Source organism: Trachypithecus francoisi, unplaced genomic scaffold (genome assembly GCF_009764315.1).
Source record: "Trachypithecus francoisi isolate TF-2019V2 unplaced genomic scaffold, Tfra_2.0 Lachesis_group4, whole genome shotgun sequence".
Classification (NCBI taxonomy): Eukaryota; Metazoa; Chordata; class Mammalia; order Primates; family Cercopithecidae; genus Trachypithecus; species Trachypithecus francoisi.
The window spans coordinates 104,064,429-104,091,286 of NW_022681469.1; the positions used below are offsets into that span (position 1 = coordinate 104,064,429).

The 26,858-nt window shown below is 41.8% G+C and overlaps 1 protein-coding gene across 4 annotated transcripts; it reads right to left on the bottom strand.

Moving 5' to 3' along the window:
• Positions 1–964: 964 nt before the first annotated feature.
• Positions 965–26,858, bottom strand: KBTBD2 (kelch repeat and BTB domain containing 2). Of its 4 annotated transcripts, none has more exons than XM_033195002.1 (4): positions 26,597–26,858; positions 13,066–13,569; positions 8,668–8,833; positions 965–3,676 (listed from the first exon to the last, which is right to left on the bottom strand). In XM_033195002.1, the coding sequence occupies exons 2-4, from the start codon at positions 13,233–13,235 to the stop codon at positions 2,141–2,143; spliced, it is 1,872 nt and encodes a 623-aa protein (XP_033050893.1). In that variant the 5' UTR covers positions 13,236–13,569; positions 26,597–26,858; the 3' UTR covers positions 965–2,140. The 4 variants fall into 4 exon arrangements, with proteins under 4 accessions (XP_033050893.1, XP_033050894.1, XP_033050892.1 ...); XM_033195003.1 differs by lacking the exon at positions 26,597–26,858 and adding an exon at positions 24,845–24,890; XM_033195001.1 differs by lacking the exon at positions 26,597–26,858 and adding an exon at positions 24,290–24,629 and having other exon boundaries at positions 967–3,676.

Sequence of the window (26,858 nt, forward strand, 5' to 3'; positions counted from 1 at the left end):
ACTGATCATTTTGTAGAAAAGCATGAAGACTAGTAATACTCATTTATTTTATCTTTTAGAGATGGAGTCTCAGTCTGTCACTCAGGCCGGAGTGCAGTGGCACAATGAAGGCTCACTCCAGCCTTGACCTCCCAGGGTTAAGTGATTCTCCCACCGCAGCCTCCCTAGTAGCTGGGACTACACGCCACCACGACAATTTTTTTTTTTTTTTTTGGTAGAGACAAGGTCTCCCTATGTTGCCCAGGCTGGTCTCAAACTCCTGGGCTCTAGCGATCCTCCCACTTGGGCCTCCCAAAGTGCTGGGATTACAGGCATAACCCACCACACATGGCCAAAACTAGTAATAGTCAATAGAATGATCAGTACAATTAGTAAGATCTAGGTATAAGGTAGTTAAGAACATGAGAAAGGATACTTTTCACTTCATGGTTAAGACATGGTTATCAGGAAACATTCTTTAAAAACTGCCTTAAATAGCTCTTGAGACAGCTGCAAGTAAAGCTGGGATAAAGAAACCATTCTGAGTAGCATGAATAGCATTAAAAAGCATAGCAAAAGCCTAATCAGAAGATAAGGCTTATGGGAAAACAATGCAAGATAGGGCTGTAAAGATAATTTAAAGCCAAATTAGAGAGAGCCTTAAATGTGGTAAGGAATCCGGACTTCATTCAGTAGGCAGTGGAGAGACAGTTCAGGTCTATAAACACAATCAATTATGTGCTCTAAGAAGAAACCATTTTGTTTGAGGTGAGGTTCAGGCATCATCTCAAGCTTCTAAAGATGACGATCAGAATCAGATTCTAACATGCCAGCAGGGTAGAAAGACACTAGTCTAAGGAAAGCCTATGCATATCTCTCAATCTTTATCAAACAAAATTTGGAAGAAACCACCTATAACTAGGTAAGCTGACCTAGTAAAATCAAAATTTAAAAAGCAGACCATTCCCATAACAAAAGAAATATAGATATTGAATATATACAATTTATTTAATAAATTAATGTCATTCAAAATACAGTGCCAGAACATGATGCAGTTGAACATGCTAGTAATGTTTGTCATGAAGCACCTGTGCTCATGTTAGATTGGCGGCGCCCCACTACTGCTAGTGGTTCCTGGGATTAATGCCAGAGCAGCGCTAGTTATCTGCTCTTCTGCACAGCTAGTGCAGAGAATTCCTGAACAGTTCACCTTACTAATCCTAACCCTCACACGCACACAACAGGTTAAAAAAAACACACCCTGACAGCTAACAGATCTATACACAATCACTCTACAGTAATGCTTGTTATTAAATTAAGATGTAATGACCTGGTTAACCCACTCTAAATCTTGAAGATGGAGAACTACATCAGCAGCAGGTAGTTATATGCATGAGCCAATGTTAACATAATACAGAAAGTGGAGGCTTTTACTGATTAAAGCTCCACGCAGACCCGCACAATGAGGGGCTGGCAATTCTTACTGCAAGCCCAGCAACGTAAGTCCACACCTGGTAAATGACCAGCTGACTGGAAGACCTTATTCTAGATAGACAAGTATAAGTTAGTGAAAAGAGAATACATGCACCTAATAGTATAGTTAGACTGATCCTGCAGTCATAGCTTTCCGTGTGTAATACCATAAAATTATGGAAGATCTTCCTCAACTAGAGTTTAGGATTTAGACGTTTCTATACCAACATGGACATTAGTGTTAAGTGCAGCTGAATTAATTACACTGAAAACTGTATTCCAGGACTTCAGAACAGAAGCACGGGAATGAAATACACATACTAAAATAACCTCAGCACAATTTGTGATATACCACACTAGGAACAGGAAACTACTTTTATAAATGAACTTTTTGAACTGTACATACATAGGGCTAACAATGTTAGATAATCCAGATTCTTATACTCTCATGATTACACATAAAGTTTCTCAATTATTGAATAATCTATTTCATATTATGGAAGCATATCTTTCTGTAAGACTCACTGATATATATTATACTGATGCAAATATTAAGTAGGGCATAAAAATAAAATTTATCAAAGATAGATTTTTATGTAGTCATATTTAGTTCTTTCATAGCCTCTTTTGTTTAGCAAAGAAAATGACAAAGCACATAACTCAGGCGTGCACTCCCTGAACTTCCCAACTATACAGGTGGTAGTGCAACCATTTCTCCATCCAGTTCAAACTCTTCTGTCCCATCCGTTGAAAAAAGGTAAGTTGGTGGTTTCCATGGAGACTCTTCAAGGCAGGATGGATACAGTTTCCCCACAGTGCATCGAAAATCTCTCCCCAAGTCCCACAGTACACGTTCAGATATATGCTGCCGCAGAGACCACCGGTCAAGTTCCAGGTCATATTGGTAGGTGACGTATTTAGCTCGCTCATTTAAGTGGGTTTCTCGCATAAACACACATAGAGAATTTGAGATCACAACAGCTCTAACACAGGGGTCAGAGTACCTCTTAGCAGGGATGTTGGCTGCCATTTTCCACTCATTTTTATTCACGTCATAAATTTCCACAGTTACTGAAGACCCATCTACAGTGCCAGAGGGGAGTCTTATGCCGGAATTGGTAGCAATATGCAACCCTCCAATATAGAAAATTTTATCACCAAAAGCTGCAGCTGAAGCAAAGGACCTACTAGTCTGTCTCATAGCCATTTCTACCCATGAGTCAGACCTTGGAAAGTAACAGTACATGAGGTTCAGTGTCATCACATAAATGCAGTCATGAACCACGACTGCTGCACTCCATTGCCAAGCACAAGGTAAAGGGCTTACCATCGTCCACTCATCTTTCTCAGTGTCGTATCTTTCTACGGTCCTCCGATTAAGTTCTCCACCTACGCTATCTCCTCCAATTGCATAGATATAGCCTTCACAGCAAACCAAAGACGGCTTTATGCGGACAAAAAGCATTGGGGTCTTTGGAAACCAGGTATTTTGCTGTGCATCAAACCAATAAAAGCAATTCACAGTTCTGAAGGCAGTCTGAAGTTTGCTTGTTTTACTGTGATTTGTTTTTGTGTTTTTCAGAGGAACTTGACCCCCTGCTATGTAGATATCATTATCAGGTGTTACAACAGTCCCAACTTTATGCAAATCAGCTGGCGGGCTACAGAGCTTGTAAACTTTTTCTGCTTGGGGGCTGTAACAGACAGAAGAGTAAAGACTACAAGGATTTTCTGAAGATGCTTCAATGAAAATCATCATTTCCTCTTTAGTCATCCCAAGTCTTGGTTTGAAAAACTTGGGCATGGACTTATACAGACCTTGAACCACCACTGACTTATCATTGGGTGGCAGACCTTGAAACCAAGCTCTCTGTGTTACTTCTGAAAGTGCATCAATTCTGATTTGGCTAAGAACAGAAGACAAATACTGGGATCGTGATTCTGTGTTATACTCTAGCCACAGCATAGCAGCTTCTCGAACGGTTTCTTCCTTTTCTACATTTAAATTGTCACTACTGAGAATGTCTATCAGTAGGTCATGTGACAGCTGCATGAACGCGTCCTGATGATACACAGCAGTGAACTTGTGCTCCACCATTCTTTTAGCACTCTGTTTTAATTCCTCACAACTGAAGAGATCAGCAAAACTCAACAATCGTACACAATTTTCCGCATTTATTTTTTTAATTAAATATTCTCGACAACGTTGTAACACATCCTCTACCTAGAATGAGAAGGAAAAAAAACAGGATGATGGGGCCAGGACAGACACATTTTACTTTTATGTAAGACATAAGTATATTAATCAGATGCCCACAGTGTAATTTTTATTTTCAGATACACACATCTGGGCTAAGAGATAAGGTCTTCTGGTAGTAATAAAATCAGAAGACTATATAATTTTGCAGTAATTTTTCCTGCTCAGTGGCCTACTTAACTGTTCTATTTAGGAACCAGTAGTACAACAATAAATAGGTTCTTAAAAAACAAAACAGCCTTAAAGAATAGGCAAGGAAATTCATACATAAGTCATACTTTCCTAGACTTCATATATAATTGAGAGAACTATATGAAAAAATGTAAACAAATCATAGTATACAGAAAATTATTGTTGTTGAGTAACTGGATTCTGGTTTCCTCAACTTGGACGAGACAGTCACATAAAACCAGCAAATCATGCACAATGAGTAAGAGTAGTTATTTGCCATTCTTATCTAGAGAGGTAAGTTATCAAAGCAACACAAAATAGACTTATGTGCAGTTATAAATTACCTATATTTAAATGACCCATCTTAAGACACTGTAAGCTTCCTAAATTTGTTTTTTCTTAAGAAGGTAGATCTCAGTTGAATCAGATGTGCTACTTCTGCAGCATCACAGTGATTAACTAGAAACTACACTGAGAAGTCAGGTTGCTTGGATTTAAAACTTAAAAGGTTGCTTGGATTTAAAACAAACTGGGCCGGGCGCGGTGGCTCAAGCCTGTAATCCCAGTACTTTGGGAGGCCGAGGCGGGCGGATCACGAGGTCAGGAGATTGAGACCATCCTGGCTAACACGGTGAAACCCCGTCTCTACTAAAAAAAAAATACAAAAAACTAGCCGGGCGAGGTGGCGGGCGCCTGTAGTCCCAGCTACTCGGGAGGCTGAGGCAGGAGAATGGCGTAAACCCGGGAGGCGGAGCTTGCAGTGAGCTGAGATCTGGCCACTGCACTCCAGCCCGGACGACAGAGCGAGACTCCATCTCAAAAAAAAAAAAAAAAAAAAAAAAAAAAAAAACACTTAAATTGGCCAATTAAACTACTTATTAGGAAAGAAGTTTCAAATCTCTAAAGTTCCATTTTCTCTTATATAAAATGGGGAAATAACGGTTATCTACCTCAAATGAGCACTGCAAGGATCAGATGAGAATATATATAAAGTATTAGTACAGCATCTGGTACTGAAACACATGATCACTTCATGTGGCTGATAGTGAAAGTCACATTGGTAGTCACAGAATGCCCCATCTCAGGCTTGCTAGGGAAACATAGTCTAAGAGGCAGAGTCCTGTTTTGCATTTGAGCAAGCAGATGTAGTATACGGTTTTCATTAAAATGGCAGAAAAAAACTATAAGGAGCAGTGTCAATATTTACAGTAACAAAGTATGCTGGAATCAGACTTTCTCAAAATCCCTTAATGCCTTACGAATTCTGAGAAATGACTGCTTTTAAAAGAAGGACCAATAAAAAATCAGCTGGGTGTGCTGGTGCATGCCTATGATCCCAGCACTTTGGGATTATAGGAAGGAGGATTTATTGAGCCCAGCAATTCGAGATTGCAGTGAGCTATGACCATGCCACTGCACTCCAGCCTGGGCAACAGAACAAGACATGTCTCTAAAAATAAAAAGTAATGACAACTTGCAAGCTATATAAAGACAGTGCTTACAGTAAACATTTCTCCCTTTCAAGTTTGGAATTACTAGCGCAACAGCAAGCTACCCCAGCCTCAATTTCCCCAGAGTTGTGGGTAGAGTAGGACACTAACAATAAGGTTAGTGTATTAAGGAGTAAAGGTTGGTCATATGTTGTAACTCACATCTGTAATCCTAGCACTTTGGGAGGCCCAGGTGAGAGAACTGCCTGAGCTCAGGAGTTTGAGACTAGCCTGAGCAACATAAGACGACCTTGTCTCTACAAAAAAATAAAAAAATTAGCCAAGTGTGGTGATGCAGATCTATAGACCCAGCTACTCAGGAGGCTGAGGCTGGGGACAACTTGAGCCCAGGAGATCGAGGCTGCAGTGAGCTGTGATCTCACCACTGTGCTGCAGCCTGGACAACAGAGCAAGACCCTGTCACACACAAAAAAAAGAAGTAAAAGTTGAGTATCCCTAATTCAAAAATTCAAAATACAAAATGTTCCAAAATCTGAAATACTCTGAGTGCTGACATGACACTCAAAGGAAATACTCACTGGAGTATTTCAGAGTCTAGATTTTTAGATTAGGAATGCTGAACTAGTAAATATAATCCTAAAATCTGAAAAATTCTGAAATCTGAAACTAGCTGAACTGGATTTCTGGTCCCAACCATTTTGGATAAAGGTTTTAATCAACCTATGGAAGACTAAAAAGGAAGGAAACTACATAAAGCGTGAACTGAGTTCTGGTTTCCAGAATTACACCTAGGTGTTGGCATTCAACCAGTGTCATGCATATTCATTCAGTGCATATTTATTAAGTACTTAACAAATATCATGAACAGTGCTCTCCAAATTTAACCTTTGGTCTAAAGGTTCTCCCTTTGAAGAAACTTTGTGAAATACAATGGTATTCCAAAACAGGAGATGAAATGAAGAAAAAACTTATATTCCTCTTAAAATTTAAAAAGGGGACGTGATGAGGAAATAAAGACTAAAACAGTTTGTCATCCATAAATATATCAACCATCACTTGTTTTGTTTAAATACTGCTCCTTAATTGCTCAATATGGTCACATAGCCATTATAAATATTTATCATAATTTCCAAGTTTTCTGTGAAAAGTAATATAAAAAATTAGTACATCTAAGCTCTAAGCAAAAAAAAAAAAAAAAAAAAAACTCAAAACACTTAAATTTAATAAACACTGTTAAACATTACTTTAATTTGGCTGGGGGTGGTGGCTCATGCCTGTAATCCCAGCACTTTGGGAGGCCAAGGCGGGTGGATCATTTGAGGACAGGAGTTCCAGACCAGCCTGGCCAACATGGCGAAACCCCGACTCTACTAAAAATAGAAAAATTAGCTGGGAATGGTGTAATCCCAGCTACTTGGGAGGCTGAGGCAGGAGAATCACTTGAATCCAGGAGACAGAGGTTGTAGTGAACCAAAGATTGTGCCATTGCACTCCAGCCTGGACAAGAGTGAAACTCCGTCTCAAAAACAAATTACTTTAACATGAAATCAAAATTCTCAGGTATGTTAGGCAGTAAAACACACAAAACCAGTATAAAATTTTCACCTATCTCTTTTATTAACAGATTTACATTCCCATCACAAAACTACTTAGTTTACTGGGTAATCAAATCCTATTGTTTTTCCCTTACAGATTTTTTTTTTTTTTTTTTTTTTTTGAGACGGAGTCTCGCTCTGTCACCCAGGCTGGAGTGCAGTGGCCGGATCTCAGCTCACTGCAAGCTCTGCCTCCTGGTTTCCGCCATTCTCCTGCCTCAGCCTCCGAGTAGCTGGACTACAGGCGCCCGCTACCACGCCCCTTTTTTTTTGTATTTTTTAGTAGAGACGGGGTTTCACCGTGTTAGCCAGGATGGTCTCGATCTCCTGACCTCGTTCCACCCGTCTCCTTACAGATTTTATTTAAACAAAAAAAACTTGGCCGGGCGCGGTGGCTCAAGCCTGTAATCCCAGCACTTTGGGAGGCCGAGACGGGCGGATCACAAGGTCAGGAGATCGAGACCATCCTGGCTAACATGGTGAAACCCCGTCTCTACTAAAAAATACAAAAAACTAGCCGGGCGAGGTGGCGGGCGCCTGTAGTCCCAGCTACTCGGGGAGGCTGAGGCAGGAGAATGGCGTGAACCCGGGAGGCGGAGCTTGCAGTGAGCTGAGACCCGGCCACTGCACTCCAGCCTGGGTGACAGAGCGAGACTCCGTCTCAAAAAAAACCTTTTACCTTCTAAAATATGTAATAAAGAAGTTATATAGATAAAAGACATTACTGGGCCAGGCATGGTGGTTCAGGTCTGTAATCCCAGGGCTTTGAGAGGTCAATGCAGGAGGATTGCTTGAGCCTGGGATTTTGAGACCAGCCTGGGCAACACAGTGAGATCCTGTCTCTACAAAAAATAAAAATATTGGCCAGGTGCAGTGGCTCATGCCTGTAATCCCAGCACTTTGGGAGGCCAAGGCGGGCGGATTACGAGGTCAGGAGATTGAGACCATTCTGGCTAACACGGTGAAACTCCGTCTCTACTAAAAATATTAGTTAAAAAAATTAAAAATAAATAAATAAAAAATTACCCAGGCATGGTGGTGGGTGCCTGTACTCCCAGCTACTCGGTAGGCTGAGGCAGGAGAATGGTATGAACCCAGAAGCGGAGCTTGCATTTGAGCTGAGATCGCGCCACTAGACTCCAGCCTGGGTGACAGAGTGAGACTCCGTCTCAAATAAATATATAAACAAGTAAATAAAAACACTAGCTGGGCATGGTGGTGTGCACCTTTAGTCATCCCAGCTACTCAGGAGGCTGAAGCAGGAGGATCACCTGAGCCCATGAGTTCAAGGCTTCAGTGAACCATGACTGCCACTGCACTCCAACCTGGGTGACCAAACCAGACCCTGTCTCAAAAACATAAATAAGGTTTAACAATGTTTCCTCACAAAATAAACCACATAATAAACCAATAAGCCACAACTCATGTATGTAACTGAGGAAAAAAATGCTTACCTGTAGGCTGAGTACAGTGGCTCACACCTGTAATCCCAGCACTTTGGAAGGCTGTGGTGGGTGGATCACCAGGTCAGGAGTTCAAGACCAGCCCGACCAACATGGTGAAACCCCGTACTAAATATACAAAAATTAGCACCTGTAATCCCAGTTACTCAGGAGGCTGAGGCAGGAGAGAATCACTTGAACCTGGGAGGTAGAGGTTGCAGTGAGCCGAGATCACGCCACTGCACTCCAGCCTGGGCAACAGAGAGAGACTCCGTCTAAAAAAATATCTATATGCTTACCTGTAGGAAGCAAGCTGTTTCATAAAGCTGTTCTACAGTGCTGTCATTCACTGCCAAGTTACCCGTGTATGCGTAAGTTATTATTATCTGTAAGGTGGCAGCATCCACATTCCTCAGGTGTACATGGGTTTGTTTGCTTTCACTTAGTCCACTCATAAACATGGCCCTACAGGGGAGATGGAGAAAACAAAAGTTGTAAGGGTTTTGTGTAAAACAAATGTAGAGCTGAAAAGAACAATTAGACAACAAGACGTGTTCATTTAGGATATTTACTTATAAGTGAAACTTTTTTTTTTTTTTGAGACAGGGTCTTGCTCTGTCCCCCAGGCTGGAGTGCAGTGGTGCGATCATGGCTCACCGGAGCCTCGACCTTCTGGGCTCAAGCGATTCTCCTCAGTCTCCCAAGTAGCTGGGACTACAGGCATGCACTACCACTCCCAGCTATTTTTTTTTTCTATTTTTAGTAGAGACGACGCCTCCCTATGTTGCCCAGACTGGTCTCCAACTCCTGAGCTCACGCAATCTTCCTACCTCAGCCTCCCAAAGTACTCGGATTACAGGCATGAGCCACTGTGCCTAGCCAATGAAATTTTTAGGGAGACAGATACAAATAAAATCCAGTCCCAAAGATATACCAGACTATTCCATCATGCCATTTTGAGTGAAAATCTCAAAATTCTATTTACTCCTTATATTCATACCATGAAATAATATTCAGCAATAAAAGGGAACTAAGTATTAATATATACTTTAACATAAATGAACCTGAAAACATTATGCTCAGTGAAAGAAGCCACATAGAAAAACCATACAGTGTATGAGTCCATTTATATAAAACATCCAAAAAAGGAAAATATAGAGAGACAGAAGGTAGGTTACTAGTTCCTTAGAACTGTAAGAATGGGGTTTGTGACTATAAATAGACACAAAGTGATGAAAATGCTCTAAATTTAGATTGTGGAAATGGTTGTATAACTCTGTAAATATACTGAAATTCATTTATTTATACACTTAAAATGGGTAGATTTTGTGGTATGCAAATTACATCTCAATAAAGCTGTTAAAAATTCATTTACTCAAACCATTATCTAAAAATATGCAGGACAGTTTCCTAAAAATCTATTATATACAGGAAATCATGATGGAAAGGCAACTGGCATGATGGAGACTACAAAGTAGAATGCCCATATATAGGTAAGAGATGAAAACAGGAGAGAAAAGCCTCTGCATGTAGCGGTCAACAGTGAGTGTCACAACAGTCACTAACTTGGCCCCTCAAGGACAGAGATGAAGAAGCCATTCAAAACGGATAAAATGGGGTAGAACATAAGAAGCGATTATTCAAGGGGCATAGCTTGAATATAAGGGCTGATGCAGGAAACCAGAAAATGAATTGGAAAGATGGAGGGCAGTCAGATCACAGAGGGCCTTTAAATGAGACAAGAGAGCCTGAGCTTTTCCTTGTAGATAGTGGGGAAAACCAAAGGATTTCAAGTTTGAATTTAGCACGACAAAATGTAAGTGATAAATGTAGGATGAATACTCTAAGCTGACAGGCTATTCAGAGCTAAAGGCTAGAGACAGGAAAACTGGCAATGAGGCTATGACAATAATATACCTAAGAGGTAAGAAACTGAGTTACGCTAGCAGAAATGAATACAAAAACCACTATAGCCGGGCGCTTGGTGGCTCACGTTTGTAATCCCAGCATTTTGGGAGGCCAAGGTGGGCAGATCATCTGAGGCCAGGAGTTTGAGACCAGCCTGGCCAACATGGTGAAACCCCGTCTCCACTAAAAAATACAAAAATTAGCTGCGTGTGGTTGTGGGTGCCTGTAATCCCAGCTACTCAGGAGGCTGAGGCAGGAGAATCCCTTGAACCTGGGAGGCAGAGGCTGCAGTGAGCCAAGATCGACCCACTGCACTTCAGCCTGGGCGACCAACGTGAAACTCTGTCTCAAAAAGAAACAAACAAACAAAACCCACTATAAAGAGCCAACAGGACCTGGTGATTTTCTTTTTCCTTTTCTTTTTTTAAGACAGAGTCTCACCCTGTCGCCCAGGCTGGAGTGCAGTGGTGGTATCTCGGTTTACTGCAACACCCAACTCCCAGGTTCAAGCGATTCTCCTACATCCCAAGTAGCTGGGATTACAAGCGCCCGCCACCACGCCTGGCTAATTTTTTGTATTTTTAGTAGACACAGGGTTTCACCGTGTTAGCTAGGATGGTTTCAATCTCCTGACCTCATGATCCACCCACCTCGGCCTCCCAAAGTGCTGGGATTACAGGTGTGAGCCACCACGTCCAACCAGAAACAGCAAATACTTAATTTCATAATACTGTAACAGGCTGAAGTACCACAACAGAAGAAGTGCTGAGTAATTATCAAGCAATTCTCTCATTTTGGGTCTATAATGAACTATACATGTTACCAAAAAATATTAAAACTATTATTCAGAGGTACCTACTAATTCTTAGTGGGACAGACAGAACTGGTAACTCAAACTATAAAGGAAGAATGTATTTAGTTCAGAAGGCAAAATCTCTAACATTAAAGATGTGTAGGAGCATTACATGTAAAGATCTTGAAATCTACAATTCTGGGAGTAGAATCTAGTTGAAGAACACTTGGGAAATATCCTGTGGATATGAAACTGTCCCAGGCACAAGATTTTAATGATGGGTGGCTTTAATCCCAAACAAATATTGAACTATTTTATTTATTTAATAAATATCTGATTTGTTTTAGGGATAATATACAGTTATCCCTTGGTATCTGTGGGCGACTGGTTGGTTAAGAAATTTCCCAGACTTGGCCAGGTACAAGTAGCTCACGCCTGTAATCCCAGCACTTTGGGAGACCGAGGCAGGTGGATCATTTGGGGTCAGGAGTTTGAGACCAGCATGGCCAACATAGTGAAACTCCGCCTCTACTAAAAACACACCAAAAAATTAGCTAAGCATAGTGGTGTGTGCTTGTAATCCCAGCTACTTGGGAGGCTGAGGCACAACAATTGCTTGAACCTGGGAGGCAGAGGTTGCAATGAGTCAAGATAGCACCACTGCACTCCAGCCTAGGTGACAGACTCTGTCTTTTAAAAAAAAAAAAATTGTAGGCACAGCAAAGGCAACAACTGGTATTTGAGCCTTAGCTTTTGAAATCATCATGGGATGTATTAGGGAATGTGAAGTTTCTATATCTTCATACAAAGTAAGTCAGCCCTGAAAGTTCAAATGAAATCTGTCCTGTCTACAGCTGCCATTAAAGAACAGTAGAACAGGCAGTGCGGAGTGGCTCACGCCTGTAATCCCAGCACTTTGGGAGGCCAAGGCGGGCAGATCACGAGGTCAGGAGTTTTGAGACCAGCCTGACAAACATGGTGAAACCCCATCACTACTAAAATTACAAAAATTAGTCGGGCGTGGTGGTGCGCGCCTGTAATCCCAGCTACTCGGGAGGCTAAGGCAGGAGAATCACTTGAACCCAAAAGGCAGAGGTTTGCAGTGAGCTGAGATCGTGCCACTGTACTGCACTCCAGGCTGGATGACAGAGCAAGATCGTCTCAAAAAAAAAAAAGGACAGAAGAACCAAACTCACTAATGATTGCTGCTTATGGCTGTTAATATTTGTAGTAGAAATATACCGGTCCACATTTAATTCACCTTTATTATTTCTGTCCCTTTCAAATATTAAGTCAAAATTACCTAAAAGCAAAGAACAAATTAAGCAATTTCTATGCTTTGGCTTCTATTCTGCTCAGGAAACGTACAACAAAGATGCAGAAGATCATAAAAATGTAAAGTTAAGCTTTACGTATCTGTATTAGCAAAGAGTAACTAAATTAACTTCTACATTCAGAGGCACAGAGAATACCAACAATGTTACTAGTTATTAAATATTTAAATCTGGCAAAGAGTCTAGTTAGTATAAAGAAATATGACAAATGGTAATAGTAAAGAGTGAGAAAAAATACATTTCGTAAAGTCTTAACATATCTAAAAGCACCAATTTTTACTCTCTAAAAATTCCTATTTGAGCCTATGATAACTTGTCAGTTTAAAAACAGGGATCACTGTTTTCTAAAGGTAGCATTTTAAAACCTCAAAGTGTAAATTATCCCATTTTTCTTTCTCTTTTAATGGAAAAAGAATATTCTAAACTTTTCTGCCTTCCCAACATTAAAATTTTACCTTAGTTAATTGCAACACATTTCTTGGATTCAAACCTTTACAAAACTTCATGTGTCCCTTACACATGCAAGAATGAGATTTGCCAAGTACTACATCATCTGAACAGAAAACTTAAGCAAAACTTAAAAACAAAAATTGAGATGTGGCATCTTAAAAAATTAAATAACATTTCAAAGAATTTCCATTTAAAACATTAAAAGTACTTACCTGAAATAAGAGCTACATGTTGCAAGAACCATTTTATGACAAGGGAATTCAGTGCCCTCAACAATTAACACTATGTCAGTAAACAACTGCTGTTCATAAAACAGTTTCAACTGTTCCAACAAGGACACAGCATATTCAGTATTGATCTGCCTCTCGTCTTGAGTGGACATGACTGTATTCCATTAATATCTCCAGGAACAGATTTAAAAAGTCTGTCTTACTGATGGAAGGTCAAGTGAATACTTAAGAAATAAAGGAGAAACCACTTGCTGTTATCTGCAGCATTCAGTACCAAGACTGACACATTCACTAATGAGTAATATCTTGTTACAGACTTAGAATCACTCCTAGGTCATCCTGTATTAATTAGGTTCTTCAGAGTTTTTCAACAGTCTGCAGACATTGTGCTCAAATCTGCAATTGCGCAGCTCATGAGTGAAAGAGAAAAATACACGAGGTAGATTTTGTGGCAACATCCTATGTTCAGTGGATCCTGTGGAGTCACTAAAAAGAAAAAAAGTTAAGTTGTAGTATCTAGGCCAGTACAGTTTTAGAATATAACGTTTAAAATGGCAGCCTTAAATAGAAATCATGTTTATTTGAAGTTCAACTTTAGACATTACCATAAAAGCGAAACATAACAAAAATGAAGATCCTTAGTCTATATTTAAAATTAAAAAGCAGAAGAAAATTACCAGTTGTAATTTCAAGTTAACTTTTGCCTTCTATACAAAATATTTCGCAGAAAATAACAAATACATGAATAAGTACACATTTTTAAAGCTCTTTCAAAATAGATAAATTACCAAAGCCAGATCTCTTATTTGGTAGCAACAAATGATCATAATATGTAAGAAAAAATATTTTTTTTAAAAAACTGCTCTCTTACATAGACATTTCTCATTCTCCGAATATATTTTAAATATGTTCACAAAGTCTTCACATTTAATTTGAACTATACGGTAAATAGATTCACTGTTTATTCTCAAATTTGCCATTCAATTCAGTAAGAGAAGTATATGTAATCTGTCTCTTTGAAGAGTGGTTCTTTCCTAGGAATCTTTACGAATAAGAGCATATAATTTTACTTAAAAAAAAAACATAAAATGTAATGGATATATGTTCCTACCCAGAAAACTCCGTATTACACAAATATGAATGTTCTCCAAATTAATATGTAAGTTTAATTCAAATCCAATCTAAATCCTATATTCAAGGGATTTATCTGGAAGAATGCACAAAAGTTGCTAAGATATTTAAAGAAGTTTTTCATGATTCTTATGAAAATATTAAATGTATTATAAAACTCCCATAAACCCAAGTACACATAAGAAACTAGATATGACTGGCCGGGCACGGTGGCTCACGCCTGTAATCCCAGCACTTTGGTAGGCTGAGGTAGGAGGATCACAAGGTCAGGAGTTCCAGACCATCCTGACCAACATGGTGAAATCCCATCTCTATTAAAAATACAAAAATTAGCTGGCTGTGGTAGTGCATGCCTGTAATCTCAGCTACTCGGGAGGTTGAAGCAAGGGAATTACTTGAACCCGGGAGGTGGAGATTGCAGTGTGCCAAGATCGCACCACTGCACTCCAACCGGGGTGACAGAGCAAGACTCCGTCTCAAAAAAATAAATAAATAAATAAATAAATTAGATATGATAAAGATAAATATGGTATTTCAAATTAGGCTTTAGTCATACTGCATACCATTCATCAAAAAAAAAAAAAAATTCCAGCTGAATAAAAATTTATTTGGAACTCAGTATTCACAACACATGGCAAAGGAAGTACAAATCAGGAAAAGAGGAAAATCCCAAAGAGAATGCTACTAATATGCTAACTATAAAAACTACCACCTCTTTTTTCACCAACTCTTAAGATGACCCTTGGTTACCATAATGAGAAACGACTCCATCATTAGAATCACTAATATTTTTCCTCACAAAATACCATCCATTATGTCAAAGAGAATATCACATATACTTCCTGACAAACTATACTATTACAGTAACTGCTAACTTGATATACAGTCAAGTTTCCAACCAAGTTAACTGTGAAAGTAACTAAACAGGTGCAAAGGCAGAGTGAGACTCTGGGTCATTTAAGGTAATAACTCTGCTCTTCCAGAACTGCATGTTACACTATAAATCTGAGTTCTACTATTATAATCTCTAAGGCAAATAATACTTAAAATCACTGGCTATTTCCACACATTAATAATGCAGCAAGGCATAGTGTTGTTGAGGGTGTGGAAAAACAAGCGTTCTTACACAGAGGAGTAAGCTGATACATAGCCACAATCCCTTATTCAAAACTCTTGACACAAGACACGTTCCAGAATTTAGACTTTTCCAGATTTTATACAGGTATTGTGACACATGTACCCTATATTATAAAACCCTCTCAAGAAGTCTCAGGTAGCAATGGATAATCAAACACATTATCTTTGCTGAGGGAACTATGAATGGTGTGAAAAATAAAGACTATATATAGCCTCATGTTACTTCAGGTCAGGTTTTACTAGCGAAGCTTTTTTTTTTTTTTTTGTCAGTAAAAATTATTACAATTAAGATGAACGTTATGAGTTAGAAGTTCAGCATAAGTTATTTTTTAACAATGTGATTTTTCAGAGCTTTTTGAATTTTAGAATTGCAAATATCATAGAAAATATAGTATCTGACACTGGAAATGCTTAATACCAATCTAATATATTAATCCTACTTCTAGAAATATATTTTACAAAAGTATATGCATTAATAAAGTAAAAGCCCTAATCCCAGTAGCTGGACTCAAAATTGTCCCCATCCATGTTTAAACAAGGTTAACAGCAACTGGTGGCCAGGGCCAAGACAGATTTAAATCATGCCGCTAGAACCCAGAATTTCTTGCAGGCTACCTGTACAGGCTCACTCTGGTCATTTCATTAACCATATGATTTTCTGCAGTGATTTTGGGGACGCCTCATTTATGACTGGGTTTTGCTAGATTTGATTTTTTATCGTATCCATGAAACCGTATTAAAACAAATGAAGTCTGCTTCTAAAAAATTACAAAGTCATTATACTCATTAACACAGCCTTATTAGATTCCCCTATTTCCCACTCTTCTTTTGTAATCCAGGATACGTTTTCTTCCTGGAGAGGTAGTCTACATAAAAGTTACCTTAAAATAGGCAGAAAAAGAAAGCCATTCAGATATGACACTTAGTAAATAAACAAGTATAATTAAAAATAAATTTAAGGCCTGGAGTGGTGGCTCATGCCTGGAATCCCAGCACTTTGGGAGGTTGAGGTTGGTGGATCACTTGACGTTAGGAGTTCGAGAACAGCCTGGTCAACATGGTGAAACCCCATCTCTACTAAAAACACAAAAAAATTAGCTGGACCTGGTGGCACATGCTGTAATTCCAGCTACCCAGGAAGCTGAGGACAGGGAATCACTTGAACCTGGCAGACAGAGGTTGCAGTAAGCTGAGATCGCGACACTGCACTCCAGCTTGAGTGACAGAGCGAGACTCTGTCTCCAAAACAAAACAAAAACAAAAACAAAAAATAATAAATAAAGTTAAGTAGCTCACAGCTCTGGGAGTATAGACTTCAAAAGGTATTAACTAAAAATGTGAAAGCTTGGCCAGGTGTTGTGACTCACGCCTGTAATCCCAGCACTTTGGGAGGCCGAGGAGGGCAGATCACTTGAGGCCTGAGGTCTGGAGTTCAAGACCAGCCTGACCAACATAGCAAAATCCTGTCTCTACCAAAAATACAAAAATTAGCCAGTGGCACATGCCCGTAATACTAGCTACTCTGGAGGCTGAGGCTGCTTCAAGCTGAGAATCCACCTGAACCCGGGAGGAGGAGGTTGCAGTGAGCTGAGATCACACCACTGCATTCCAGCCTGGGCAACATAGCAAGACTCTGTCTCACAAAAATAAAAATAAAAATGTGAAAATGTGCAAAGTTTAGGATGATCAACCAACAATCTTCAAATGCCCACAACACAAACATTTTCTGTAAAAGACTCCTTCCCTCCTAAAAACAAACCTTGAAATCAATACCCTAAATCCTCTGAAGCATTTCAGCATGTACCATATTACCAACTGATGGGACATACTTCACATTTTCTCTTTTCAATAATTACATTTTGTGTATCATTCTATATCTAAAATCAGCATCAAAACATCACAAACCCTGTTACCTGTGGAAGCTAGCTTCCCCAGATTAATTCTCAGGCATCAAGGAAACTGCTGACTTAATTTTCTTTGCTGAATGAATGGCTACTTAAATTTAATTCCACAAATGTTTATTGAATACTAAGTGCCAATCATCGCACTTTACATACTCGGATTGAGAGAAGCCAAACACTAAAGCTCCAAAACACCAAGGGCTTTTACTCTTACTACGGATCACAGCCAAAACTACAGCTGTCATTCAAAAACATGGTGTTTTAAAAACCAGCTATTCTAGACAAACTCAAAAGCCAAGAAGCAAGCAAATGAGTGAGGCAAGCTGGGTGTAAGAAACGTTTTTCTTGAAATGTAGCTATCTTGATATTTATTTCCAAACTTTTAATAGAGACATGAGTGCAAGAAATTTTACTCTTCACCATAAGAAAAACTGTAGTACAGGTAAAATGAGCAAAGGTATCTGGTGCTCAGCCCTACTACAGTGGATCACACAGGAGAAAGGAAACACTTATTGAAGACCTATTTAAACCTTCTGGATTTTATTAATATATGCAATGATTACCTGATTTTTACAAAATAAACTTTTGGCCAGGTGTGGTGGCTCATGCCTGTACTCCCAGCATTTTGGGAGGCCAAGGCGAGAGGGTACCTTGAGGCCAGGAGTTCAAGGCTGCAGTGAGCTATGTTCATGCCACTGCACTCCAGCCTGGGCAATAGCTAGATTCTGCCTCTAAAATTAAAAAAAAAAAAGGTTGGGCACAGTGGCTCCTGCCTGTAATCCCAGCACTTTGGGAGGCTGAGGTGGGCGGATCACCTGAGGTCAGGAGTTTGAAACCATCCTGGCCAACATGGTGAAACACCATCTCTACTAAAAATACAAAAATTAGCCTGGTGTGATGGTGGGTGCCTGTAATCCCTGCTACTCAGGAGGCTGAGGCAGGAGAATCGGGAAGGGGAGGTTGCAGTGAGCCGAGATCGCACCACTGCACTCCAGCCCGGGCAACAAGAGTGAGACTCTGTCTCAAAAAAATAAAAAACATATAGTAATAGTAATAAAACTTCAAAAGGTACACTACTCTCTCTTCTCATAACAAAGACAAAATATTTTAGGCTTTGGGAGCCATAAGGTCTCTATCCCAAAGATTTAACTCTTGCTGCAGCCTGAAAGCAGCCAAAGACAATATGGAAACAAATGTTATTTCAATAAAACTTTATTTACAAGAACAGGTTACAGGCCACATTTACCAACCTCTATTTTAAAAAATTTCTATTTCTGGCCGGGCGCGGTGGCTCAAGCCTGTAATCCCAGCACTTTGGGAGGCCGAGACGGGCGGATCACGAGGTCAGGAGATCGAGATCATCCTGGCGAACACAGTGAAACCCCGTCTCTACTAAAAAATACAAAAAACTAGCCGGGTGAGGTGGCGGGGGCCTGTAGTCCCAGCCACTCGGGAGGCTGAGGCAGGAGAATGGCGTGAACCTGGGAGGCGGAGCTTGCAGTGAGCTGAGATCGGGCCACTGCACTCCAGCCTGGGCGACAGAGCAAGACTCCGTCTTAAAAAAAAAAAAAAAAGGCCGGGCGCGGTGGCTCAAGCCTGTAATCCCAGCACTTTGGGAGGCCGAGACGGGCGGATCACGAGGTCAGGAGATCGAGACCATCCTGGCTAACACGGTGAAACCCCGTCTCTACTAAAAAAATACAAAAAATTAGCCGGGCCAGATGGCGGGCGCCTGTAGTCCCAGCTACTCGGGAGGCTGAGGCGAGAGAATGGCGTAAACCCAGGAGGCGGAGCTTGCAGTGAGCTGAGATCCGGCCACTGCACTCCAGCCTGGGCGACAGAGCGAGACTCCGTCTCAAAAAAAAAAAAAAAAAAAAAAATTCTGTTACTAAATGATTGTCAGGATTAGATCAGTCAGCAATCGATAGTAACATATAAAATTCTACTTAAAAATCTGAAACTCTTCCCACAGTAAATTATTTCTAGAGATGACAAAGTATTGGGAGGATATTGAAAATACTATGGCATTTTATATCAGAGACCTGAATGTCCTTCGATTTTCATACCCCAAGGGGATCTAAGAACTAATATTCCACTGAAACTAAGAGACAACTGTGTTTCTATTCAACAAATTTAAGTTGGTTGTCTGAATTCCTCACTTAACTTTCCTATAAAATAACAGTATTAAAAGGGGGTTTAACTCCTCACTGTAAGCAGCAAAATATGACCAAAAGTATATCAGCAAAGAAAATTTACACATAGCAAATACTACTTTAATACTCATAAAGAGATAATAGTGACAGTGAATTTGTTTTACAGATTCTGATTATTAATATTAAAGGATAAGGAACCAAGATTAAAGGTATGAACTGTTGAAATTTTAAAAAATCCCGAATACTTTAAAGATATCAGAGGTTGATGGCAGTGTTTTGGTTTTTTGAGGGGAGGCAATGGGGGGAAATAGATGTCTAATTTCACTTTGAAACCAAGTTTTCATTCCTAGAGGTGTGTACTTTGTAGCATCCTCCCACTGAGTAGCCTGGAAACACAAATAGAAGCAACGCAAACTTTTCCAATGTTAACCAGGCAGAATATAGAGATCAAGGAACAAATACAGGATTAAAGAACTACTGAACGTGGTAAAGAGATCAATCAGCAATTAACTGAGCTGTGGATGAAAAAGGAAGGATAAAAAGATGGGAAAGACGCTGCTAGCAAGGCCTGCCTGCTACAGTAAGTACAGTAGTAGGTACAAAGTTTCCACTGGACAGGAGTTTTAGTGATCTATTACATAGCATGGTGATGATCTCAGTTAACAATAATATATCGCATATTTCAAAACTGCTAAAGATTCTAAATGTTCTCACCACAAAAAAGTAGATGAGGTGATAGATGTTAACAGCCTGATTTAATCATTCCCCAATGTGTACATAGATTGAAACATCACATTGTAGCCCACAAATACATACAATTATTATTTGCCAACTAAAAATAAAATAAATTATATAGTAGGCATGAAGGATAGGTCTCCCTCCACGAAGGGCAGTGCAGCTATAAATCATTCACCTGTAGGAAGCACATTCAAACTGTAAATTACTAACTTAGGGATTGCTGCATCTCCCAATGCTACAAATGTTAATAGAGAAGATAAAAATTTTTATTGGAAAATATCCAAAGCATTCTCCATGGAGGTCAACTGTTGAAAAAAAAAAATTGAGTACGAACCCAAACTACTTGGGTTAAAGCTCCAGTTCTGCAACTTAATAGTTCTGCGGCCCTTTGTAAGTTATTTATTCTCTATGCCTCAGTTTGCTCATCTATAAAATGGGGTTAAAAGTAGAACTCTAAATGAATTGTTCTAGGGTTACATTTCATACTTGGTTCAGTACCTGACACACAGCACTACTACATATTCGAAATTATTTGTATTAACCCACTACTATAGCACTACTACATAAACATTCAAAATTATTTGTATTAACCCACTACTATAGCACTACTACATAAATATTCAAAATTGTTTGTAGCACTTTCCCAACTCCTGGATTCCCCACCTACACCAGGTCTAAAGATTCCAATTTCAAGGTCTCAGCACTCTCTTTTCATTCTGTCTAAATGGTATTTTACCTAAGAGAAATCCAATGTTTTTAGAGAATATTGGGGCTTTTTTTGCAAACATTTGACATCTGAAATCTGAATTCAGTGTTCTAAAATATTGATACTTTTTTCTTTTTTCCTTTTCTCACACATTATAATTTATTTTGATGGTACAAATAATGAAACAAACTAGTGCTTAAAAAAGACTAATCTTGAGAAGGCTGATGTCAGTGTAAAAAACTAAATCAGAGTCCACGGGGCACCAGTCATAAAACAAGCCTTTCTTTATTTCAATGAGATAGTTTTCTCCTTAGGAAGGACAAGAGATCAGTGCTAGAAACAGTATGCTTTCAAGTTATCAAAACAACCATGACAGTTGAGAAATGTCTGGAAAAGACCATTTGGTCTTTAGATTGTCAACTGCTACACAAACAGAATTTTCTTGGAGTTGTGACAGGCATCAATTAAAAAACAAACCAAAAAAACTCAAAAACCTGGCCTTCTGAAGAATCTATCAAGTTTTAAAAATTTCAGCATAGTCACAGTGAGCCGAGATCGTGCCACTGCACTCCATCCAGCCTGGTGGACAGAGCGAGACTCCGTCTCAAAAAAAAAAAATCTCAGCATAGCCTCACCTACTCTAGTCACATTCAGAGCTTAGGTCTCTTCCTCTGTGTTCTCTCTTTCCAATCACACTGAGAGATGACATGGTTCCATCAGGTTAATTATGCTCAGCACTCTAAGTAAATTCGGGTCACAAGTATAACCTGTACTATATTATGATTAATAAGTTATCTCACTTTTAAAAAATTAAACAAGAACATAAAGGCAATGCCACCTGTGATACAATAATTATGAGTATAGTATGTCCTTTTACTTTGGATATCACTTTTCCTTTTTCCTCTCAGCTCTGCATAATGACTTAAGAAAGCTGGGGAAAGGTGGCCAGCGTGATGGCTCACGCCTGTAATCCCAGCACTTCGGGAGGCCCAGGCGGGAGGATCACGAAGTCAGGAGATCGAGACCACCCTGGCTAACTCCGTGAAACCCCGTCTCTACTAAAAATACAAAAATTAGCCGGGTGTGGACTACTCAGGAGGCTGAGGCAGGAGAACGGCGTGAATACGGGAGGCGGAGCTTGCAGTGAGCCAAGGTCACGCCACCGCACTCCAGCCAGGGCAGCCTCGGTGACAGAGTGACACTGTCTCTTTGAAAAAAAAAAAATTACTTTAGATCGGCCGGACGCGGTGGCTCACGCCTGTAATCCCAGCACTTTGGGAGGCAGAGGTGGGCGGATCACGAAGTGAGGAGTTCGAGACCAGCCTGACCAACATAGTGAAACCTCGTCTCTACTAAACATACAAAAATTAGCCGGGCCTGGTGGCACACACCTGCAATCCCAGCTACTCAGGAGGCTGAGGCAGGAGAATCGCTTGAACCCCGGAGGCGGAGGTTGCAGTGAGTCGAGATCGTGACACTGCACTCCAGCCTGGTCAACAGAGCGAGATTCCATCTCAAAAAAAAAAAAACTACTTGAGATCAACCTGTCATTTCTAATACTGAGTTATTTAAGTATCACTTGGTCTATTCAAACTCTACAAAACTGAAAACATGAAGCTAAAAAACGACTTCAAAATTTTCACTCATATTTTACGACACCAGGACCAATCCTTTTTCCTGGCCTTCGGAAAGTGGGCCAAGAGAAGAGGGGAAGGGGGACTCTTTTTTAAATGTGTAACATCTTTGGAAAAACCCATGTATCATTTGGCTTTTAAGACTGCATTCAAGTTTTCAGGAATTTACCTTGCACATCCAATGTTCAATGTTTAGGAACGAAAAGCTCAACATTTCTACCAACCAGAAGAAAATCTATGGAGGAGCATGGACATATGTACTGATATCTCTATTCCCTCCCATCTCCTTACATGCCCTGTGAATAACATAAGTTAACAGATTTTATAATGCTTCTTACGGGAGCAAAAAAGGGAGTAGAGTTATAGCACTCATGAAGTCTTCCTACACAACTGTGTGCAAAGAAAACAGCACTATGTGGAAACGTGTGGACTACAGAGCAAGCTCAACAGAAAGGCCACAGCACTCCAGAGTTACCGACAGAACACAACCTCTTGAGGATTCCAGGCCCCAACCTAAAAGGGCTTCAATAAGCACTAAGCCAACAGAAGATCAAAGTGACGAAGTAAGCTTAACATTAGTTATCAGCCAGATGGAAAGAACAGCAAAATTCCACATCACTGAGATTGGAAAACAACCGACTGGCTTTTCAATTTACTTTAGGTCAGAAAAAACAGTCGGGAAAAAAAGTCCTTATCAAAAGTTAACCAAACTAAGTCATTCACAATTACAAGGAATCTAAGATCCATACTACTCAAATTCGGCAAAAATGTACAACTCAGAGGGAAGGGGGGAATCCCTGTTAATTAGTTGCCTCGATAAAAAGAAAATATCCTTTTGGTCAGTGCACAGCGTTGACAGGGTTTCGTTTCTGAATGCCTGAATGCTCAGTGAGCCCGACGTACAGATTCATGTATAAACAACATGTGACCAGTCCTGTCCCCTACGTCTTCAGGAGGCTAATTGACACAGAAGATAGTTCACACAAACATCCCCTCTTAGAGTTCATTTGTATTTTGAATTATTTTCCTATTTTCACTGGTAGGGGCCACCGTGGTAGCCCGTGGAATGAACACTCCTCTACCTTTTGAGGCAGGTGAAGAAAGAGTTCTTAGATAGCTAAGCCCAGGGGAAAAAAAAAAAAAAAACGTTAACTCAAAATAACTACTCCACATCAAACTAAGAGATGTTTCTATTCCCCGGTTTTTCAATTCGTAGGGAGAGGGAGGTGGTCGAATTCAAGGAAGTTAAAGATTTCACAAAGTAAACACGTACACAATTTTCCGTTTCAAAGGGCAGTTTCTGCTTTTTTTAAGTCGATATAGCCCGCCATAAGAACTCTGTTCGTCTAGACCTCTCTTGGTACTCAAGATGTACCGGGGGGAAAACATAGAAAGAAAGGGGTGTCCTCCTTCGGCCCACCATAACGCGAACACGTCGCGAGTCTTTAAGGGAAACAGCTCTACTTCGGTAAGGGCGGGCGCGACCCGAGGCCAGGGTGCCGCCCGGGAGCCCCGCGGCCGCCCAGGCGCCCGGTGCCTGGGCCGGAAACGCCCAGCGAGCGGCGGACCGGCCCGGAGCCCCGCCGCCCTGGGGCCGCCGTGGGGTGCGGAGGGCTGCGCCGGCCGTCCGCGCCCCTCCCCCGCCCGCGACGGAAGCGTCTCGGGTTTGAAAGATGCCGCGGCCGCCGCCCCCTACCAGCCGAGCCACAAAGGGCCGAACCCCCTCCCGCCACAGCCCCCCTCCCCGGCCCCTCCACAGGTCGCCGCGGGCTCCCCGCCCGCCCGATGCTGGCGTCGCCTGCTCACCCGCGTCCCTCGATCTTGAGGGGTGAGATCCGGTCCAGCCGGCGGCCCCGTCCACACTGGGCCCCTCTGGCGCGGCGGCGGGGGCGTGGCCCTCCCGCCGCGGCCTCGACCGGAGTCTCGCCTCCGCCTCCGGCCGAGGAAGGCTGGCGCCTCCGGCCGAGGAAGGCTGGCGCCGCCGCCTCTTCTTTCCGGTTTCCCCTCGCACCCTCCCTCGCTCGGTCCGTACAGCGCGGAAAGCAGCGTCCTCTGCGGGCGCCGCCGCACGCTCCTCAGGGCCCGACCACCGCCAGACTCCTCCCCCGGGAGCCGCGGGGCCCGCCCGCGCCGCCTCGTCAGCCCGGGGCCGCGAGACGCCGGGCCCGCCGCTCCCGCCCCCGCCGCGCGCTCTCGCCCTCGCCCGCGGCCCGGGAACGCGCGGGCAGCGGACGGTTGGCCCGCTTGTGGCGCCCGCCTTCGCCACGCCGCCCTCCCGCCTCGCGCGCGCGCGCCCGTCGGCACCAGCGGCAGTTTTGCAGTTTCCCGGGTCCTCGCGACTGTCCCCCGCCCCTCCCTTACTCTAGTTGCCCCCGCCCTTTTTCTCTGCCGGATACCACCGGAAAGCCAAAAACAACTGGGGCCGCGCAGGCGCAAAAAAGGAAACGGAAAGAGCAGGAAGGGCGGAGGCGGTGCGAGGTGACGGGAAGCGTAATTGAAGGGGGTTCCCGGGAAAGGTCACGGGAGAACCCTCGAGCGGCGCGTGCGCGGCAGAAGGGCGCTCGGAGGAGCCGCGGCAGCCGAGGCCTCGGGCTTAGACTGGGGATGGAGAGGGCCGACAAGTTCATTGATGGGAAATATAGACAGCAAAACACCAATTGTTATGCCGAAGATGTTTTACCCCTTGGAATTTCCCCTGAAATCTACAGATTTTTGCAGGCTGGCTCGGAGAGTGGGAATGAGTAGGACTAAACAATACCAGACCGGGGGCAGGAGAAAGTTGAGGCGTTGGGCGGGTAGCTTTGTTCCCGCTGCACCTCTTCTCCAAACCATGCCCTCCTTCTCTCCGGCGCCGCTTCCGAGGCTAAGGAAGAACTCAGAGCAGCACCCGAAAGGGCCCGCAGTTGGGGGAGGTTAGGGTAAAAAGGAGAGAGAGGCATCTGGGTGCGGACGGCAGCTCCAGCGTGTGAAGCCTTCCGTTTAGTGCTGCAATGCGGCGGCTGCACCGCACCCCCCACCCCCCGCAACCTCCCGAGTTTCAAAAGAGTGCCTTCAGCGTTGCTTCACAAAGCGAAGCGTTTGTAGCAGCAGCTAATGGCTGTGGCCCGTGCTGGTTTAGTTAACTTGGCACAGCTTGCTGGCAGGCAGGCTGTAAATTTGCTCTCTCATTTGCTAGGAGCTATTCGTGGATCAAAAAATTGTCAGAAATGCCCACACAGACTCCACCTACCGTCCTTACTTACAGTCTTGGCACAAGCCCAATCTAGAAAATATAGATGACTAATTATAATCTGAAAGGCCATACAGTACATTACTGAAGGGAGCCTCTTCCTGTAAACTAGGCTAGATCAACTGAATGCACACCAAGATGCGTGTTATCAGGAACTACTGATAAAGGATTGTTTTACAGTAGAATCTGGAAACTACATTCAACAAACCTTTGAGCTTCCAGCATGCTACCACTGTACTTAGCCTAGTTAAATAGTTAAGTGGTATGATATCAAAGAAGCCATACAAAAGATTGAGTCTTTTAACACACACTGGAGCACCTACTTTGTGCTAGATTGGGTATGAGAGATGCGGCCTAAACATGCAGACGACAATAACAAATGATACCTGTGGCAGGGAGTTTGTATTCATCCTGTGGGCAACAAAAGCCACTTAAGATTTTTAATCAGTAGAATATCTTGATAAGATTTTAGAGAAAAAATTCTGAAGCATGGTAGATAGTAGACTGGAAGCAGGGATACTAGTTAGGAGGCTGTTGATGCAGTCCAGACATGAGTTGGAGAGAAAGTCCAAACTAACAGTGTCAGTGAGAATGGCGAAGCAGAGATAGATTTGAAAACTAGCCAGTTATGATAAATAAGACTTGATTACCTAGAGGATGAGGGGAAATGAGAAATCAAGGATAACTGAGTTTTTTAGTTAGGGTGATTAGATGGTGTTATCAGTGACTATAAGAGGAGTAATGAATTGTGAAGACGAAAGAGGACTGAAAGATGTCCTTTCAGTGGCTGTACAGTTAGGAATGTATTTGGGCCCACATTTTTTTCAAAAAGATTCCATTATAATAGCTTAAATAAGACCTCAAATCTACAGGTAGGTCGTTACCTTTGTTGGTTCAACAGCTCAAGAACAACAGGGCCATCATTTCTGTGATTCTCTTGACGTTAACTTCATGGTTGCAAGACGGCTGCAGCAGTTTTAGCCTTCACACCTTTGTTCAAGGCGGGAAGAGGGGAAGAGGGGTGGCTTCCACCATCCATGGTCTTTTTTTTTTTTTCTTCAGGAAAGTGAAAGCTTTCTCAGGATACTACATCTCCCAAACTCAGCAGACTTCCACAAACATCTCATTGTCTAGAATTGTAATTTG

What these genes read in the sequence shown, in the direction of transcription:
- KBTBD2 (XM_033195002.1), bottom strand. Translation starts at nt 13,235, where the DNA reads ATGTCCACTCAAGACGAGAGGCAGATCAATACTGAATATGCTGTGTCC. An exon ending in ACATGTAGCTCTTATTTCAG is followed by an intron (nt 8,834 to 13,065) that starts GTAAGTACTTTT and finishes TCTCCCCTGTAG; the next exon opens with GGCCATGTTTATGAGTGGAC. An exon ending in AAACAGCTTGCTTCCTACAG is followed by an intron (nt 3,677 to 8,667) that starts GTAAGCATATAG and finishes TTCTCATTCTAG; the next exon opens with GTAGAGGATGTGTTACAACG.